Here is an 18,047-nt window from a genome sequence, read left to right as displayed (position 1 = left end):
TCATGTTTACCATTGCATTTTGAGAATCACTGCTGCTATTGAAAGATGGGAGAATGTGACCCCTGATGGGATAATGCGACCCCTGTGAATAGTTAGGTGAAGGAAAGGCTGCGGATCACTCAGTCTGTGGTATGTCAGCACAGTGCTCCTGTATGTGGACTGCCGCAACACTGAAGACAAGAAATAAATGCAGTAGGACCACACAAATTATGACATATTTTATATGGGCCTTGAGATTTAGTATTCATGAAACATAGGGATCCTTAGGTCTGAGACACATTGGGGCCTCTACAACAAGGACTGTTAAGAGAGGTACACATCCTGTCCACATCCAAGAAGACCCCACAGAGTGTGGTATGGATGGTGGTGCTCAAGGAAAATCCAGCATAGCTCCTGTAGCAAGATGGCCCTTGAAAATTAGATGAAGCAGCAGGTAGCAGTGCAAATCCTATTCCTGAAATGGTGGGTAGAAAAGTGAGGAGATCTTGAAAAGAAATCAACATCCTTACAGAGCAAACCGCCAACAAAATTAAAAAGTATGCCCTAAAAAGTATGCCCCAGTGCACATTTATTTTACTGTGAGTCTATTTGGCAATGAAAAAGATTCCAGGAAAAGGGGATGGGGGCAGTCACATGCAATAACTGGCTAAACAAATCCTGTGGCTGGAGACCCTGAGGTATTTCCTGCCTCAGAAGGGACTGACTGAGGAATTGGGATGAGACGAAGCCTGCAGACAGAACAAATGTACAGCACCCCGTAGTGAGGAGCTTGGAAAGGCAGCAAAGCCAGAAATGAAGCAAGGACTGACAGATCCGCCAATATTGAATTATGAAGGCTACCAGACAAGTCATATCTCTATTTATAGGCAGTCACAATTTTTTCGATCTAAGGAGGTGAATCAGGAATATATTAGAGAGTTGATAAAGCAGATACAGTCTGCTTATGATAAGCTCTGCAAAGAAATTACTACGTATGGAACTCAAGGAAGAACTAATCAATACAGATATGCTAGTATTATGATACATTTGAAAACTTCTTTGTATTTTTAAAGAGTGTTTCAGCTGGGCGCGGTGGCTCAAGCCTGTAATCCCAGCACTTTGGGAGGCCGAGACGGGTGGATCACAAGGTCAGGAGATCGAGACCATCCTGGCTAACACGGTGAAACCCCGTCTCTACTAAAAAATACAAAAAACTAGCCGGGCGCGGTGGCGGGCGTCTGTAGTCCCAGCTACTCGGGAGGCTGAGGCAGGAGAATGGTGTAAACCCGGGAGGCGGAGCTTGCAGTGAGCTGAGATCCGGCCACTGCACTCCAGCCTGGGCGACAGAGCGAGACTCCGTCCCAAAAAAAAAAACAGAGTGTTTCACGTATCATCCCATTTACTTTAGCTCGGTCCCTGATATACAGAAGACAGGTAAGTTCAGAGTCATACTTCTCAGTGGCTGAGTTTGAGCTTGAACTGCACAGGTCATCTTCCCCTTCCATTGATAACATGCTCTGTGGAAGCTTTGTCATGGGAATGGCAAGACTGGGAGGACCCACATAATTCCTATTTGTTTTCTAGGTTCTCAGCCATAAATTAGGCTTTACAGATTTTCAACATACTGCATAAAATATTTTTGACAAAAAAATTATTAAGGTTCTGAAAGCAGGTTAATTCTGAGTGCTAAATTGATTTACAGTTTTCTATTTCTACGTTTAATTACAATGATAACATGCAGTATAAACAAAGATATAATTTATTCAGGTACAAATAATTGTCACGTTTTGTATTGTTTTCTAGCAAGTTGTTGATATGTATATGTTATGCTTTAAACATTTTTTGGTGTTCTTGAAATAACTACACATATGTTGGTAAGTGTGCATCTTTTTCTTCTGTGAGCTTTTTCACAAAACGTTCTCATTCTATGATGGAATGTCTTCTGGGGCCTTCCTGTGTTCATGAGCCTGAAATTTGCCTTGCACGTTTCCATCCAGGAGCACACACTACGTGCCTCTTTGCTAGATCAAAGGGCAGCCATTGAAATTCCCCAAGTCCCTGGTAGGGTGCTTCTAACCTCTTAGATGGAGAAGCACTGGGACCAAATCTTCCTGGCCACTTTAAATGGGAATGTAAGCAGAAGTGGAACAGTAAAAGAGTCCAGGCAGACATTGCAGAGTGTCCCGTGGGGGCAGCCATAGCAGTTTATGACTCCTTGTTACTTCTTCAAATGTGTGCAAATCTGTCTCTGATTATGCTACTGAATTCTGAACAACAGACCTTCCTTTATCCTAGTTTGGGGAATCTCCTGAGTAGAAGCTAATTGTGCCATAGAATATAGCAGTTTCATAATCTAGGAAAAAATGCCTGTCGGGGACTGTCAGGAAACCTCAAGACTCATTTTCTGAGCAGCCTGAAAGGGGATCTGAGCCACAGGTTCTAGAGGTGAAAAGTTAATGTTCTGACTTCTGCTTCCAGCAGTGTCTCCCATTTAGGGGCAACAGGGATGTACTCTAACTCTTTTGTAGCTGCATCTGATCCCACTAGAGATTTTTAAAAATCATCACAATAAAAACATTTCTGTGTCACTCTGTCCTTGATATAGCACTGCCATTTAATTCACACTTATGTTTATTGCAGAGAAAGCAGCAGCTGCCAACATAGATGAAGTGCAGAAGTCAGATGTATCCTCTACAGGGCAGGGTGTCATCGACAAGGATGCGCTGGGGCCTATGATGCTTGAGGTAGCACATCTTCATTTTAGTACTGTATTTTAAAATCTTGTTGATCTTCACATTATTACATTTAATTTCAGGTGAATATAATTTAACGAGAATCCACACTAGTACTAGTACTAGTACTATGTACCTCTTGAGCTTACTGATAAGGCTCTGTGTCTCTACGTATATTTTGGCTCCTGCTGCCAGTAAATGTGTGTTTGAAATTAGCATAGAATTAAATAAACTAGATTATAGTAGACATTGACAAGTTGTAATTGCCAGTTGAGCATTTATTTGGGAAACTATTCACAAGTCCTACTAAATTCTGTGTTGTATTTTAGCTTGAAATGTTCTCAAAATTCTTAAATTTTGTGTATGCCATGTACAAATGCCTATACATACAGGTTAAAATATGAGGACCAAGGAGGAGCTTTATGCTTCCTACTTATGCTGTTTCAAACTAGCTTATTTATCTCATAAGGAAGAAAAGTGAAATAATAGGCAAAAGGAACTTTGAAGAGAAGCATAAGGTTGGTCTTAACTACCTGTTCTTTATTAAGGAAGCTTTATGACCAGCTAATGTCTAGAATTTGTAAAGTACAGTTTTTCTATTTTATTAACTAGTACTAAAAGCCAAGTGCTTTGCTGTACCTTTTCCAAAATTAAAATTCAAGATGTAGGTTATGGTAAGATGAGAAAAAAAAATGTCAGTGAATATATAACAAGAAACAGAGGAACCCTGAGACATAAATTATGTCAGTTCTCAGGATAATTTGCTCGGCTGATGATATGATGAGGTTGAAAAGACTGCATGGCCAGAAGCTTTGCAGCACTGCCAGTGTAGAATCAGCTAGCTTGCTGCAGCAGCCAACAATTCTGATTTTTAAAACAAAGATAACCAATAGTCCCCCTTATCTCTTTTTTTCAGTTGATGTTTAAAGGGATTTTTAAGAAAATCTAATTCTGTGAAAATCTACCATAAAATTGGGGGCAGGGCAGAAGGGGGCACACAATAAAGACTTCAAGATCGTCTGACCCAGACTTTGTATTTAGAAATGACAAACTTCATTTCCTGGGGCTGAACCTGCTGGCCAAAAGGCTTTAAATGTCCCAGTGTTGGCCCTTGCTTATCTCCTCTTGAATCACTGGCTTGAAAACATTCAGCCTCACCTTCCAGGAGAAAAGCAAAAACACACTTAACCCAATATTCTATAGTCAACAAGGCAATGGAAGGCCAGAGAGTGCTACTTCTCTCTGGGTTCTTAGAAGCAGATTATGAAAACTGTAACTAGGTGGACCATTTAGAATTAAATGAAAGAAAGTGGATAATTTCCTTTGGAAAAATGTTTGAATTATAAATTAAAAACTGATTTGAAAATTATGTTAACTAAATTATTACAGTTGGGAAATTTCCCTATACCTGTGTTTATTCATCGTATCTTGGGGTAGGGGGAATATTAGAGTGGAAACTCCTGGGAAGACTTTTGAGACTTCTAAATAGAAATGCTGGGAGTAACCGGAGCTGGGACTCAAGCCCTTTGAGTTCATCAATTGTAGAAATCAGATTGCTAGATTTCAGTAGACCTGATGTCATAAAATCAAACCAACATTTTTGTCATTCAAAATAGTCTTCTGAGAATTTAGTACATTGATCAAGAACCTGTGTAGCAGGACTTGAGTGTTAAATGTGTTAGAGAGGTTATTCTTAAATCTGGTGACTTACGGTTTCAATTTAAATTTTTATCCCTGTTTACGTGCAATCACTTGAACAGAGAGAACATGTTCTCAAGGAGCTGTTCCTAGGCATAGATGCACACTCATGCTTACATCATAGCATAGTGGTTGCTAGGCAGCACAACCAAATGTCAGCTTTTTTCATCAGAGCATATCATAGTGAGCCTTAAAAAAAACACCGCTTTATGAGATGAAACAATTTCATCTTCCAGTTTTATTATGCTTCAAGTCAGTCTTTTTACTGTGGTATAAGCAGTAGGAAGCAACATGTACTTTTAAAAATGAACCAAAGGTAATATGATTATGAAAATCCCTATCAAAGGGTATATCCAAATCAGTGAGCTGAAAAGGGACACTGGGCATATAACTTATCACCTAACCTCCTGAGTGCACACACTTGCACACAGTTCTCAAGGTTAGTACCATGTATTATGAAAGGCTGTTTATTTACATGTAGTCTTGCTTTGTCCTGCATGTGGTTCATACCATTGAGAAAACCTGATAGAATGTTTTAAGAAAAACTTAAAAACCAAATGGGTGAACCTTTCTTTAGTGCCTCATGGTCAGTTCTAATTTGAGAGAGCACTTAGTTTTGTGATTAAAATAGAATTAAAGATGAAATATATTCAAAGATAGCTCATAAAATAGGAGTCTGTTTAATAGTAACTTAAGGAAAAAACAAACTAGGGAAAAAGTAAACACTTTAGGCCCCATCCACCAAATTCATTGTTGTATGTGTATATACATAGGACATTCATCTTAAAAATAGTAATAAACATGCTGGGTATAGTGGCTCAAGCCTGTAATCCCAGCACTTTGGGAGGCCGAGACGGGCGGATCACTAGGTCAGGAGATCGAGACCATCCTGGCTAACATGGTGAAACCCCGTCTCTACTAAAAAATACAAAAAATTAGCCGGACGAGGTGGCGGGCGTCTGTAGTCCCAGCTACTCGGGAGGCTGAGGCAGGAGAATGGCGTAAACCCGGGAGCCGGAGCTTGCAGTGAGCTGAGATCCGGCCACAGCACTCCAGCCTGGGCGACAGAGCGACGACTCCATCTCAAAAAAAAAAAAAAAAAAAAAAAAAAAGTAATAAATATGCTGGGTATAGTGGCTCATGCCTATAATCCCAGCACTTTGGGATTACAGAGTGGTGGGAGGATCACTTGAGGCCGAGAGTTTGAGACCAGCCTGGGCAACACAGTGAGTTCCTTTCTCTACAGAAAATTTAAAAAGCCTGGTGCACTGACTTATACCTGTAATTTCACCCCTTTATGAAGCTGAGACAAGGAGGATCACTTGGACCCAGGAGTTCAAGACCAACTTGGGCAACATGGGGAGACTCCATCATTACAAAAATAAAAAAATTAGTCAAGTGTGATGGTACATGCCTGTGGTTCCAGCTACTTGGTAGGCTGAGGTGGGAGGATCCCTTAGGCCCAGGAGGTGAAGGCTGCAGTGAGCCATGATCATGCCACTGCACCCCAGCCTAGGCAACAGAGTGAGACCCTGTCTCAAAAAATAAAAAATATCTGGGTGTGGTGGTGCATACCTGTGATCCTAGCTACTCAGGAGGCTGAGGTGGGAGGATAGCTTGAGCCCAGGAGTTCAAGGCTGCAGTGAGCTATGATCATGCCACTGCACACCACGCTGGGCGCAGAGCAAGACCTTATCTCCAAAAAAGAGAAAATTGTAATAAACATGTATCATAAAGAAACTGAGCAGCCTAAACTGACTAGACCCCATGGCTGTGGTCCCAGGTATGATGAATCAACATAAAGCTTTCAGTCCTTATCACTCACCTGACCCATAAAAACAGAGCTTTGATAAGCAAGGATCAAAAAAAGAAAAATGGGGTAATGTAACCAGGAGAAACTCACTAAACCCCCTACATTTCCATCACCAAGGTGAACATGATGGGAAATGGATTAGGGGTGAATGAATATTAGAGTAGAGGACTGTACTGAATGGTCATCAAAGCATGAGCTTTGGAATCTGATCCTCCTGGATTCACATTCAAGCTGTACTACCACTGACTAGTTCTGAGACGTTAACCTCTTTGAGCCTCAGTTTCCTCCTCTATAAGTAGGGAAAGATAAAACATTCCTTCCAGGAGGTACGTGTAAGGCACACTGAACATGTCCACATCCACTATTATTATCTCAACTTCCTGAAATGATCCTAGATTTTTTATCTCCTTCCCTCACCTCCATTGGGATGACAACAAAAAGTGAAGCTGTGAACTCATTACCGGAAGCTTGCTGCTGTTATTTAGGTAATTTAGGAACATGCTTCTTAATCTAGAGAACAAGTAACATAGAATAATTTGGCATAATTAGTGCCCTTCTAAGGGCAGGGCAATGCTGAGGTCCCCGTGAAGGTGAGTTTGCCACATCAGAGAAACTTCGGAGACCCTTTCCCATATATACCAAGTAATAAAGGATTGATGTTTCTTTAAAGGTCTGAAATTATCTGTGATGTTTTTCATATAATCTGTGACAGCTAGGTGGTAAAATTTGGGAAGGTTTTCCTGGTAATCATCCTTAAACTGGGGAAAAAAATTTTAATGACTCCTTTCTCTCATTGTATAACATGAAAAACTGTAGATAAAAATTACCATGCATTAGGTTGGTGACATAAAAGTTGTTCTTGGCCCGGTGGAGTATGTCAATCTCATTTTGAAAATACAGATGAATGCCTGTACACTTTTACTTCACAGTAATTATCTCCTGATAAATTAATGGAGTTAGTATTGGTCATTTAGTTTGTGACAAGAAACCCTAATCTAGGCTCTCTCTCCCACTTAGTAAGATGGAATAATTTCTGTTTCACCAAGAGAAAATGTGTTAATTGTTCCTGAAAACTGGGAGAGAGCTGAGAAAGATCTCTTTTCTATCCATGTGTGAATTGTGTTTCCCTTAAAGGGATCATTCCCTTCTTAACAATTGCTGTGATGTTTTGTCGCATCCTAACAGTTTGTACTTTGTCCCCTAGGCCCTTGATGGGTTCTTCTTTGTAGTGAACCTGGAAGGCAACGTTGTGTTTGTGTCAGAGAATGTGACACAGTATCTAAGGTATAACCAAGAAGAGCTGATGAACAAAAGTGTATATAGCATCTTGCATGTTGGGGACCACACGGAATTTGTCAAAAACCTGCTGCCAAAGTCTATAGGTAAATGACTGTCTGCTGGGTCTCCCTCCCTACCTCCCCTCACTTCCACTTGCCCCTGCCTCATACACACACACATTGTCTTGGTTGAAGTGGATCAAATAAAACTGTATTATATCAGATAGGGATGAGAGTGACTGGGTAGTTTTTCACAGATGCTTATGTGTTTAAGCTTAAAAGTCGTGGAAAAGGGGGCATCTTTAGATACTGATCTCAAATGAGTGATCATTTTTGATCCTATATTTAAAGTACATGAAAATCATTGCTTCTTAGCCAGAAGGCCAAGAAATGATGATGATGATGATGATGATGATTATTTTGCTTGGCAGTAATTATCTCATGATAAATAAACAGAAATTGATTCGGATTCATGAAAATGATTCAGATGGAAAGGACTTATATGGCAACTATTTTCATTAAGATTGTTGTGTAATTATTTTTTATTTTTGTGGGTACATAGTAGGTGTATGTATTTATGGGGTACATGAGGTGTTTTGATACAGACATGCAGTGTGAAATAATCACATCATGGAGATGGCGTATCCATCCCCTTGAGCGTCTATCCTTTGTGCTATAATGTAGAGATTGTTTTTTAAGGTGACACATTGCCTCACCCTGTTCCATTCTAGCCAACTTCGTTTTGTCCATTTTCTCCATGACCATCTGAAAAGTCAAAGGTCATGAGAAGTTTGAGATTCAACGTATTTTGAGTCCTGCACATGAAGCGTATTATAGGTGTATACACATTCTAGAAATAAAATGTTAAGGAACAAGTGGCAGATGGAGAGGTTCAGATGCTACAGCCCAAGCCCTGAATGGGCTCTTCCGTCTCGCAGACTCTCCGGTGGGCCCTGTAGGTGTGATCACCAGATGCTGCTCCCTTAGCCCACTCTCCCTGTCTCGAATTTCCTGACTTCATCTTATTTTGGAGGTGTCGTCCGAGTATACGTGATGATTAAGGACACACTGTGCAGTGGGTGATTCACAGCGTGGGCCCACCTTAGCTGCCGCTCTAGAGTACTGCTGTTCCCACTCACTAAGTGATTCTTTTTTTAATATTCTCAAACTGATGATGCTAAGAACATCTTCACGGATTGAAAGAAATGAAAAATAAGGTCAAATCCTGAGTTGGCAAGTATTTCTGTTCTTAAGATGGTTTATACTAGCTGGTCTTACTGTTATAAGAAGTAGGAAAAGGTCCTTTTCAAATTTCATTCGGGCTAGCTTTTCCTTTATGTGATAATTCTTTGTTCAGTGACTACAACAGTAATGCAAAATGTGTGAATACTTGTGTAGGATTCCTTTATTATATTCTCTAGTAAATTAAAATGGGATTTCTTATTTCAAGTAACTAATATTTTCAGATCTCTTCAGTAGTTTTACAACTTCCTTAAAAGACCTCTACTTATTAATTCACTATTATTAATTCACTTGTCTAAAGAGCTTTTTGCCTTACTTTATATTGTATCCTTTTAACTTTCAACTTATTAATCTGACTTAATAGGAACTCTTTTTCTCTTCAGTTGATTACTCTGTGTAGTCTTTATTTTGTAAATAAGCTTTTTTATATGCTGATAATGGCTGGGCTCAGTGGCTCACCCCTGTAATCCCAGCACTTTGGGAGGCCGAGGCTGGTAGATCACTTGAGGTCAGGAGTTCGAGACCAGCCTGGCCAACATGCCAAAACCCTGCCTCCACTAAAAATGCAAAACATTAGCCGGGTGTTGTGGCTCGTGCCTGTAATCCCAGCTTCTCCAGAGGCTGAGGCACGAGAATCCCTTGAGCCCAGGAAGTGGAGATTGCAGTGAGCCAAGATCACACCACTGTACTCCAGCCTTGGTGACAGGGACTCTGTTTCAAAAAAGTAATAATAATAAAATAAAATGCTGTGCTGAAATGAACTTTCCAAATGTCTGCAAAGATATACAAAGCTAGTTATGGGTTTTTCTGTAATTTTAAGATGATTTCTTACAGCTAACTTTTTCCTTTCTAGAGTTTGTTTCCTTTCTCATTCTACAGCCCAGTGGCCATGGGTTCTTTGGGTTCACTGGGCCATTCATGGGCCATTGGGTTTGCTATAACACCTACGTGTCCTTCTCCATTTTCTCTAGCTGGTTACTGGAGAATATGTTAGTTTTCTTACGACTCACCCTTTTTTTGATCCCCTGTTCTATTGTCCTACTGTCCCCAGTATTTTTAGATAAAGCATAAGGAATAATATAGAAAAGAACACCAAAATGAGAATTAGGATTGGTTCTGATTCCAACTTTTCTAGTAGTTGAACATGTCTTTGAGCATCAGATTTTTTATGTGTCAAATGAAGAAGTTAACCTGGTAAAATCCATAAACACCTTTTAATTCTCAAAATCGGTCATTGTTTTATGTTCTTCATTGTTATCTCTAATGCATTTCAAAAATAATTGATGTCTTTCCTCTCTTTCATTGTCTCTTTCTTAAAGTAAATATATACTTTTTTTAGTTTTAATACTCAAATAGATGTCTGAAGTAGTTAACTTGAAAAGAAATGACATTAGCAATGTATTTTCAAGGATTTTTCAGTCTTATTGAAGAAATATACGTGAAACAATTTTAAAAGACTACAACTGAACAACTCAGGAAAAACAAAGTTATAAACTATATACTAAAATTTCTGTAAAATTTGAGAAAAGAAAAATCTGCCCGAGGAGGCAGTATGGGGGAGTAGATAGTAAAGTATTGATTGTAGAGGACCTCAGCCTTAGAGCATGAGTACCTATGGAGAGAGAAACTGAGGCAACCTGATGTGTTAGATAGAGTGGCAGCGGGAGCAAGGACATCCATGCGGCCCTGGTATGGTGGAGCATGGGGAGGCTTGTGTAGGGGAATGTGGAAGATCCCGTTAGATGGATGCAGTGGAGCTGGTTAGTGAGAGTCTGTGTTAATGTACTTCATCCTGCAGACTACATCAATTCTAAATCCTCTGAAAGAATTTAATGTGCACTACATTTGGTGCCACTCACAGAGTTTTGAGCAGGGGTAACTTATCTAAAATTGGAATGCAAGTAGATTGAACTAAATTTCCAAGAAATCAGTTAGGAAGATGCAAAAGTAGAAAACTATAGTATTCTAGTAACAATCCAGTACTGGACTTGAAGGGAAGGAGTCAGGGTAAAGAAGTGGTGTAGAAAATGTTTTGAAAATCCCAAGATTCCACATGCATCCCAGAACTTGAAGTATAATAAAATTTTTAAAAATTAGGGGAAAAAAACAGAAAATCCCAGGATATTCCCAAGTTGTAAAAATGTTAAAAGATTTTTCCTCCTCTAGATTATGAAAGTATTTAGAAAAGTATAAAAGTACTACGTAAAGATGAAATAATCATATTTTTCCTACATCATTTTAATAATTCAGAGGCAATGAATCTGATGTTTGTTTCTCTGTAAAACTGGGTTGCTTTTGCCTTGCTCAGTGAATGGGGGATCATGGTCTGGCGAACCTCCAAGGCGGAACAGCCATACCTTCAATTGTCGGATGCTGGTAAAACCTTTACCTGATTCAGAAGAGGAGGGTCATGATAACCAGGAAGCTCATCAGAAATATGAAACTATGCAGTGCTTCGCTGTCTCTCAACCAAAGTCCATCAAAGAAGAAGGAGAAGGTGGGACAGAACCCCTAGGGTGTTTTATGTGTCTGTGTATTTATTCCTGTGCTACTTCTTTCACACGTTAATTAGTGGTCACCTGAAGAAAAGTGAGGAGGCAGTATCTTTGTTCTTTTCAATTTTACTATTTTGTGATGGAAATTTTTAAGTCTCCAGAACAGCACTGTCCAACAGAATTACCTGCGATGGTGGAAGTGACATATCTTTAGCGTCTAGTGTGGCAGCCACTAGCCACGTGTGGCTGGTGAGCACTTGAAATGTCAGTAGTGCAACTAGGGGGCTGAATTTTTAATTTTATTAAATTTGCATTTGAATAGCCACATGTGGCTAGTGGCTGCTGTACTAATGTGACTGTATTAGTGATCACACTTTTGGGGGATCGTAGGCTCTTTGAACATCTAGTGCAAGCTGTATGCCACAGCCCTAGAAAAATGCACAGTTGTCCTGGCACGGTGGCTCAATGCCTGTAATCCCAGCACTTTGGGAGACTGAGGCAGGTGGATCACAAGGTCAGGAGATCGAGACCATCCTGGCCAACATGGTAAAACCTCGTCTCTACTAAAAGTACAAAAAGTAGCCTAGTGGCTGGCATGTGCCTGTAGTCCCAGCTACTCAGGTGGCTGAGGCAGGAGAATCACTTAAACCTGAGAGGCGGAGGTTGCAGTGAGCCAAGATCACGCCATTGCACTCCAGCCTGGGCGACAGAGTGAGACTCCATCTCAAAAAAGAAAAATGCACACAGTAAAAACAGCGTTTTACTTTCAAGGAGTTGTTGGAATCCATGTAGCCTATCCATGGATGCTGGGCCCAGAATGTGATATAATAGAATGGTACTAAAGAGGGGATAGAGACAGGAGCAGGGAATGGAGCGGGTTTTAGACTATAAGTTTATTAGGCTGTTTGCCATAAAGATATGCTGATGTAGTGTCCACCTCCTGAGCCCACCAGGCAAACTGTCCACACAGCTGAGTGTCACTCTAATACAAGGCAGTGTTGAAGAGTGCATTGTACGTGGGGAGCATAAGGGAAAGAGCTGAGGACCACTTGTGGCTGAAAACATCCTGAGCTACATAATCAGACAGGCCAACTCCTAATTCAGCTGCTCCCAGCTCTGGCTAGGACTTTGGACAGAATCCTTGGCCTTTCTGAGTATCAGTTTATTATCAAGTGAAGTCACCAATACCAGTATCAGAATGTAATAAGGTTTAAATGAATATGCTGAACTGTGGTTCGCGTTGAATGCTAGTTATTTAATGCTTATTTTAAAATTTAAATTTTATTGAGAAGGAAATATTAGAGCTGTTAAAGATAATAAATATATAGTATTTCAAAATTAAGTATTTTGCCTAGGTAAGGAACGTCACATGATTTTTTTCTGTTTTATGCAACAGAGTAAGTGCTGCTAATTTATCCATCTGTGATAATATTCCCAAGGCAGTATAAAAAGGAATAGCTGAGCTAATTTATTACTTTGTGCTTTATAAACATTTTTTGTACATTTAAAAGTACGTTCTATGTGTTAACACAGTATAGCATAAGCACAGGGTTTCTGAGCCATGGCATGCTCAGATTCTAATCCTGGCTTTGCCAAAGGTTTGTGTGACATTGGACAAATTACTTAAACTTTGTGCTTTGATCTTCTTGTCTGTAAAATGGAAATGATGCTACTACGTGTGTCATAGAGCTGTTAAGAGGATTAACTGAGTTAATAACTCATACAGTAGCTAGAAAGGTGTTTATCTCATAGTGCCCAAAAATTTAGTTGTTATTTTGTTGAGGACTATAATTGCATTTTAATTTTGTGATACCAACTATTGCTGGATATTTCAGTCTTGTTGAAGAAATAATAAATGAAATAATTTTAAAAGACTACAACAGAGCAATTCAGGAACAGCCAAGTTACAAACTATATACTAAAATTTCTGTAAAAGTTGAGAAAGAAAAATCTGTCCAAGGAGGCACTGTGGGGTCCTAGAGTAGTTAGTGAAGTACTGATTGTAGAGGACCTCTGCCTTACAGCATGAATACCTGTGGAGGGAGAAATTGAGGCAGCCTGATATTTTAGATAGGGTAGCAGCAGGAGCAAATATAGATAATAAACTCTGTCAAATTCAGGAAATTCTCAAATTTTGAGGTAAACAATCATAAATCAGTGACATGAGACATGAAGGGATTACTTAAGTTTTTTAACAACAGCATTTGTCCAGTGTTTTTTAAATTGAAAGGGCTGTGCAGTGTGCTCTGCATGTTACAAAGATAAATAAAACTTTTCCCTTTCCTCCAGAAGTGAACCCTGATGCATAAAACAGTTGAAGCAAGGTGAGGAATAAGTGGTTAGAACTGGCTGTGTGAGAAACTGTCCACAGCCAAGATTCTGAACTATAATGCAGCTGTTCTGGTGCACGCTGCATTTTCTAGGTATTGTGGGAGTCGTTCTCTGAATCTGTGTCTAGACCCAGTTTATATTCTTTGCTTTAAATTGCATATTGCCATTGTAGTATTTACTTAGTTTGGCATAAGGTGTACGTAGGTTTTCTGAACCCTAAAACTCAAGAAGCAAACCCTTGATAAAGCAAGAGTATCAGATTTTAGTTTCATCATTTTTGTACTTCATTATATATTAACCTGGTTTTCTATCAGCCATTTAAAAAGAAAGGATTTCATTTTTTTTTCTACTGCTGAAGAGAGTGTTTCAGATTATTAAGGCTTTAGTGTAGTGGATGTTTTTCCATCACATGTATCGTGGGGCCTAGGCAGTTTATCCTCTGCTCCCCAGTTCTCTTTATACAGCCACCCTCCATCTCCCTTACCCACCTACCACTTTCATGGAGAGAATAAAACCAGTAAGAAGCTCAGGTACATAATGTTTCATCACTCTCTCCCTTACTGCTTTTTTTATGATGGGCTGTGCTGTCATAAATACACTTGGGTTTGTTTGAATCACTAGGAAAGCCCCACATGATAAATGTAAACATGTGTGATTTAAGATTTGCAGTCCTGCTTGATTTGCGTGGCAAGAAGAGTTCCCATGAAGGAAAGACCAGTTCTTCCCTCATCAGAAAGTTTTACTACTCGCCAGGATCTCCAAGGTAAATTTCGTTTCCAAAGAGGACCAAAGGAATCATTTTAGAATACTTATATATTTGACAATGCAAGGACTGTATTTAGAAGACTGTAAGGATGCTAGTACTAGCAATTGCTGCTGCAGTAGACATGTCAAGGAGTTGGAAGACCAAAGAGAGAGATGCTGGCTGTCACTGTATACCCTTTTGGTCCATGTACTTGTGTTACCTAGTTTAAATAAATACATTTAGATCTTGTTAAAATTTAATTATTTCTGGCCGGGCGTGGTGGCTCACACCTGTAACCCCAACACTTTGGGAGGCTGAGGCAGGAGGATCACTTGAGGTCAGGAGTTCAAAGCCAGCCTGGCCAATGTGGCAAAACATCTGTATTAAAAATATAAAAATTAGCCAAATGTGGTGCACGCCTGTAATCCCAGCTACTTGGGCATCTGACGCACAAGAGTCGTTTGAACCCAGGAGGTGGAGGTTGCAGTGAGCTGAGATTGCACCACTGCACTCCAGCCTGGACGACAGAGTGAGACTCTTGTCTCAGAAAAAAATATATATATATATATTTATTTCCATAAAGAATAGATCGGCATGTAGGTATAATGCCTGCTGTTACTTAATAGGCAAGATCACTTCTCTGGATACCAGCACCATGAGAGCAGCCATGAAACCAGGCTGGGAGGACCTGGTAAGAAGGTGCATTCAGAAGTTCCACGCGCAGCATGAAGGAGAATCTGTGTCCTATGCCAAGAGGCATCATCATGAAGGTAGGCATCTCTAAATGATTTTTCTTAAATTATTGCTTCCTGTGGGAGCTTTCTCTCAGTGATTCCTGGAGTTCACCTTGGGAACAGAGCTGGTAACTGTTCTCGTGAGCTGTCTCATCTGGCGTAGATGTTGCCTTCTGAAGGAAAATTTTAACAGGAGAACCTGTTGGACAGAAGAGTGACGAAAGTAGAACAGGAGATGATAGTGTCACAGAGACAGACAAAAGGAGGAAGAAAGAGGTCATTTTCTTTGATCCAGGAGCTTCTAGATGTATAACAAAATTATAAGTACCATCTAATGAAGAGAAATATTAACGATTCAGTTAGAATCTGAATATAAGAATAAGTGGAATTTTGGAGAGTGAGTGAATCCCTGGTGGAGGTAATGGTGGGGGCCCCAAGCCCTTCTTCAAGGTGGTAACCAGCAAAGACTACCCAGGTGTTTCTAGAGGGCCCAAAAGTTGACACAACTTGTCTCAGCTCACTGACTTAAGCAGTAGGACAGCTGGAACTGAGCCCAAGACTTCAGTAATAACAGCAGCCCTTATTGAGTACCTGGTCTTTGTGTGGCATTGTCCCTTTTGCCTCCTCTCACTGGCCCTCACAGCAAGCCTGTGACGTGGACGTCACATCTGTCACTCTGGACAAGGGGACAAGGAGGTTGAGGCAGGTGAAATGACTGACTCTCTAGCATTCAGTATCAGTGCAGGACATCTGTCTGAGCCCATTTTGGTCACTGTCATGCTGCTTCCAAAGGTCTTTCCAAAGAATCACTTTTTCTCAAGTGCATTTTTGTTTTCTGTTAAAGAGGTATGAACCAAAAAAACCTCCCTTTTGCTTTAGTATGTGCTAATTTGGGGAGCAAGACTGTCCTTCTCTCTGTGTCCCAGCAGTGTGGTTGGCCAGGGCTCCACATGCACTGTCAGCTGGGCCATACTGCACGGGAGGGACTTGTGCAGTGCAGTGCAGCTTGTAACTCAGCTTCGACAATTGTCTGCATCCTTGCAGAAAAAATTTGTAACTAGTTATTGAAAATGGAGTTTGAGTTTGTCATCATCTACCTAATGTGCATCTGGCACTTTACCAATAGTGTTGGTATGTTTAAACTTTATGCTTTTTAGATCACTTATAAAAAAGCAAAAATCATAATAAATGACCTGTCTCTACCATGCCCTTATTTTTTCCTCATCTTATTTATTCTTTTCATCCTATTCATCCTATTTTTTAGAAGTGAGTGCATAATCCAACAACTTGTATCTTCCAGCATTTTTCCTTAAGTTGGAAAGAATACAAGGAAATAAAGATGCTACATTGACAGAAATCAATATTTAACCTACAATTTCATTACATCCGGTTTAAAATAAAAAGAATAGTAATAACAAAAACCAAGAAACTGGCATAAGCAAACATGTTCGGCATCCTTGGGTCCGGAGTTTAATTCTTTGGCAACCTGATTCCTTACAAAAGGATTTACACAGATGCACCAGACACTGCGCTAGATTTAAACAGATGGGACCCACTAGAATGAAACCCCATATAGACATTTCAAACTTTTGAAATAGGTAAGATCAGGGATGATCAGTTACACTGAACAGAAATCTGCAAAGGGTTGTTTAAATGGAGGCACTTCCTAAATGTGTTCAGGTGAGGGCTTACACATACCTACTTTTCTGAGTTGTTGGATGTAGACCAAGTATAAATGAAAATCTTTAGGGATCACAGCCAAGGTCAGTTAAAATTCTGAAATTACAAGCCATTGGAAATATAAGTCTTACTATAAAAAATTACATTTACGTCATCTTTTAGAAACATTATGCAAAGCAAGATACTCACATGTTCAGTAATTCATTTTCAGTACTGCCACTTCAGACTAACATAGTGCAACAATTGATGGCAGAAAGTGAAACCTAAATGTAGTATCTAACTGAAACTGCAGAGAGAAGTCATTAGACAAATTGCTTAGAGTGAAATTTTACCAAGAAATTAGAATCCACATTATATGTCAGCGTCTCTCTCTCTCTCTCTCTCTCTCTCTCTCTCTCTCTCTCTCTCTGTCTGTCTCTCTCTCTCTGTCTCTCTCTCTCTCTCTCTCGTGGCAGTTTTGTGGCATGGAGAATACGCATGGTTGCTTTAGGGGTAACTATTTAGCCCACAAAATGTGTGCTGAGGATTATGTGGTAGCAACATAGTAGCCTTGTTAAAATGGTTTAAGAGGAACTAAAATTATATGTCTTTTTTTTAAAGTGAATTGAAATGTTCTTTTTTAATAGGTGGTATAAGACAGTTATAAAACATAGTAGCTTTAAAAGATAAATCTCAATTATTTTAAGAGAAATTGTCTTAACCTAGTTGATTTGTGTTGTATTTTGTTATTGTCTTGAAAATGGAAACACCTGACCCCTTATCTAAAAGTTAAACCAATTCCAATGTCGCTAAGATTTGCACTTTTATTGTTTCGGTTTTGTTTAGCCTTTTTTTCTCTGAATAGATTCTTCTGATTGTTTATCTTTTACTTCCTGTTGTCCTAACCACGAAAATAATACTTCTTGCACAGTGAGAAACAGGATTAGGGGAGAGTAGTGTGTGAGATGATGGATTGAACAGTACGTAACTTCGAGATGAATATTCAGAGAACATACTTAATGTCATAAATTTTAATATTTGTATTAGTTTTACAAGGAAATTAAAGTCAAATTGTATACCTAAGAGATACCCTGTTTATACGTTGTATTGTTTTCTACCATTTTAAGCAAATCATTGTAAAGCTTGTTTGAACTGATAAATGGTTTACACTGTTTTGCCATAATAATAAAGATTTTAAGAACACAGTTTGAGGGTCCAGGCTCTTACTCCTTTTCATAAGAAAAACAGATAATTGAGGTTATTGGTATTTTGAGTGAAAAGTAAATGTGCTTTTAAAACGTTGTATTTTAATCTCATAAAGATTACTTATAACTCTTTAACA

The 18,047-nt window shown here is 39.4% G+C and overlaps 1 protein-coding gene across 11 annotated transcripts in view; it reads left to right on the top strand.

The window, feature by feature from the left end:
* Positions 1–18,047, top strand: part of NCOA2 (nuclear receptor coactivator 2) — a 302,340-nt gene that overhangs the window by 233,674 nt on the left and 50,619 nt on the right. For all 11 annotated transcript variants that reach the window (XM_038000414.2, XM_008000837.3, XM_038000411.2 and 8 more), the window contains 5 exons: positions 2,620–2,723; positions 7,427–7,604; positions 11,050–11,238; positions 14,229–14,330; positions 14,939–15,082. In XM_038000414.2, the coding sequence (XP_037856342.1) occupies positions 2,620–2,723; positions 7,427–7,604; positions 11,050–11,238; positions 14,229–14,330; positions 14,939–15,082 (717 nt within the window). The remainder of the gene's footprint in view (positions 1–2,619; positions 2,724–7,426; positions 7,605–11,049; positions 11,239–14,228; positions 14,331–14,938; positions 15,083–18,047) is intronic.

The sequence above is a fragment of the Chlorocebus sabaeus genome, chromosome 8 (assembly GCF_047675955.1).
Source record: "Chlorocebus sabaeus isolate Y175 chromosome 8, mChlSab1.0.hap1, whole genome shotgun sequence".
In the NCBI taxonomy this organism is placed as follows: Eukaryota; Metazoa; Chordata; class Mammalia; order Primates; family Cercopithecidae; genus Chlorocebus; species Chlorocebus sabaeus.
This window is presented reverse-complemented; position numbering and strand designations above follow the sequence as displayed.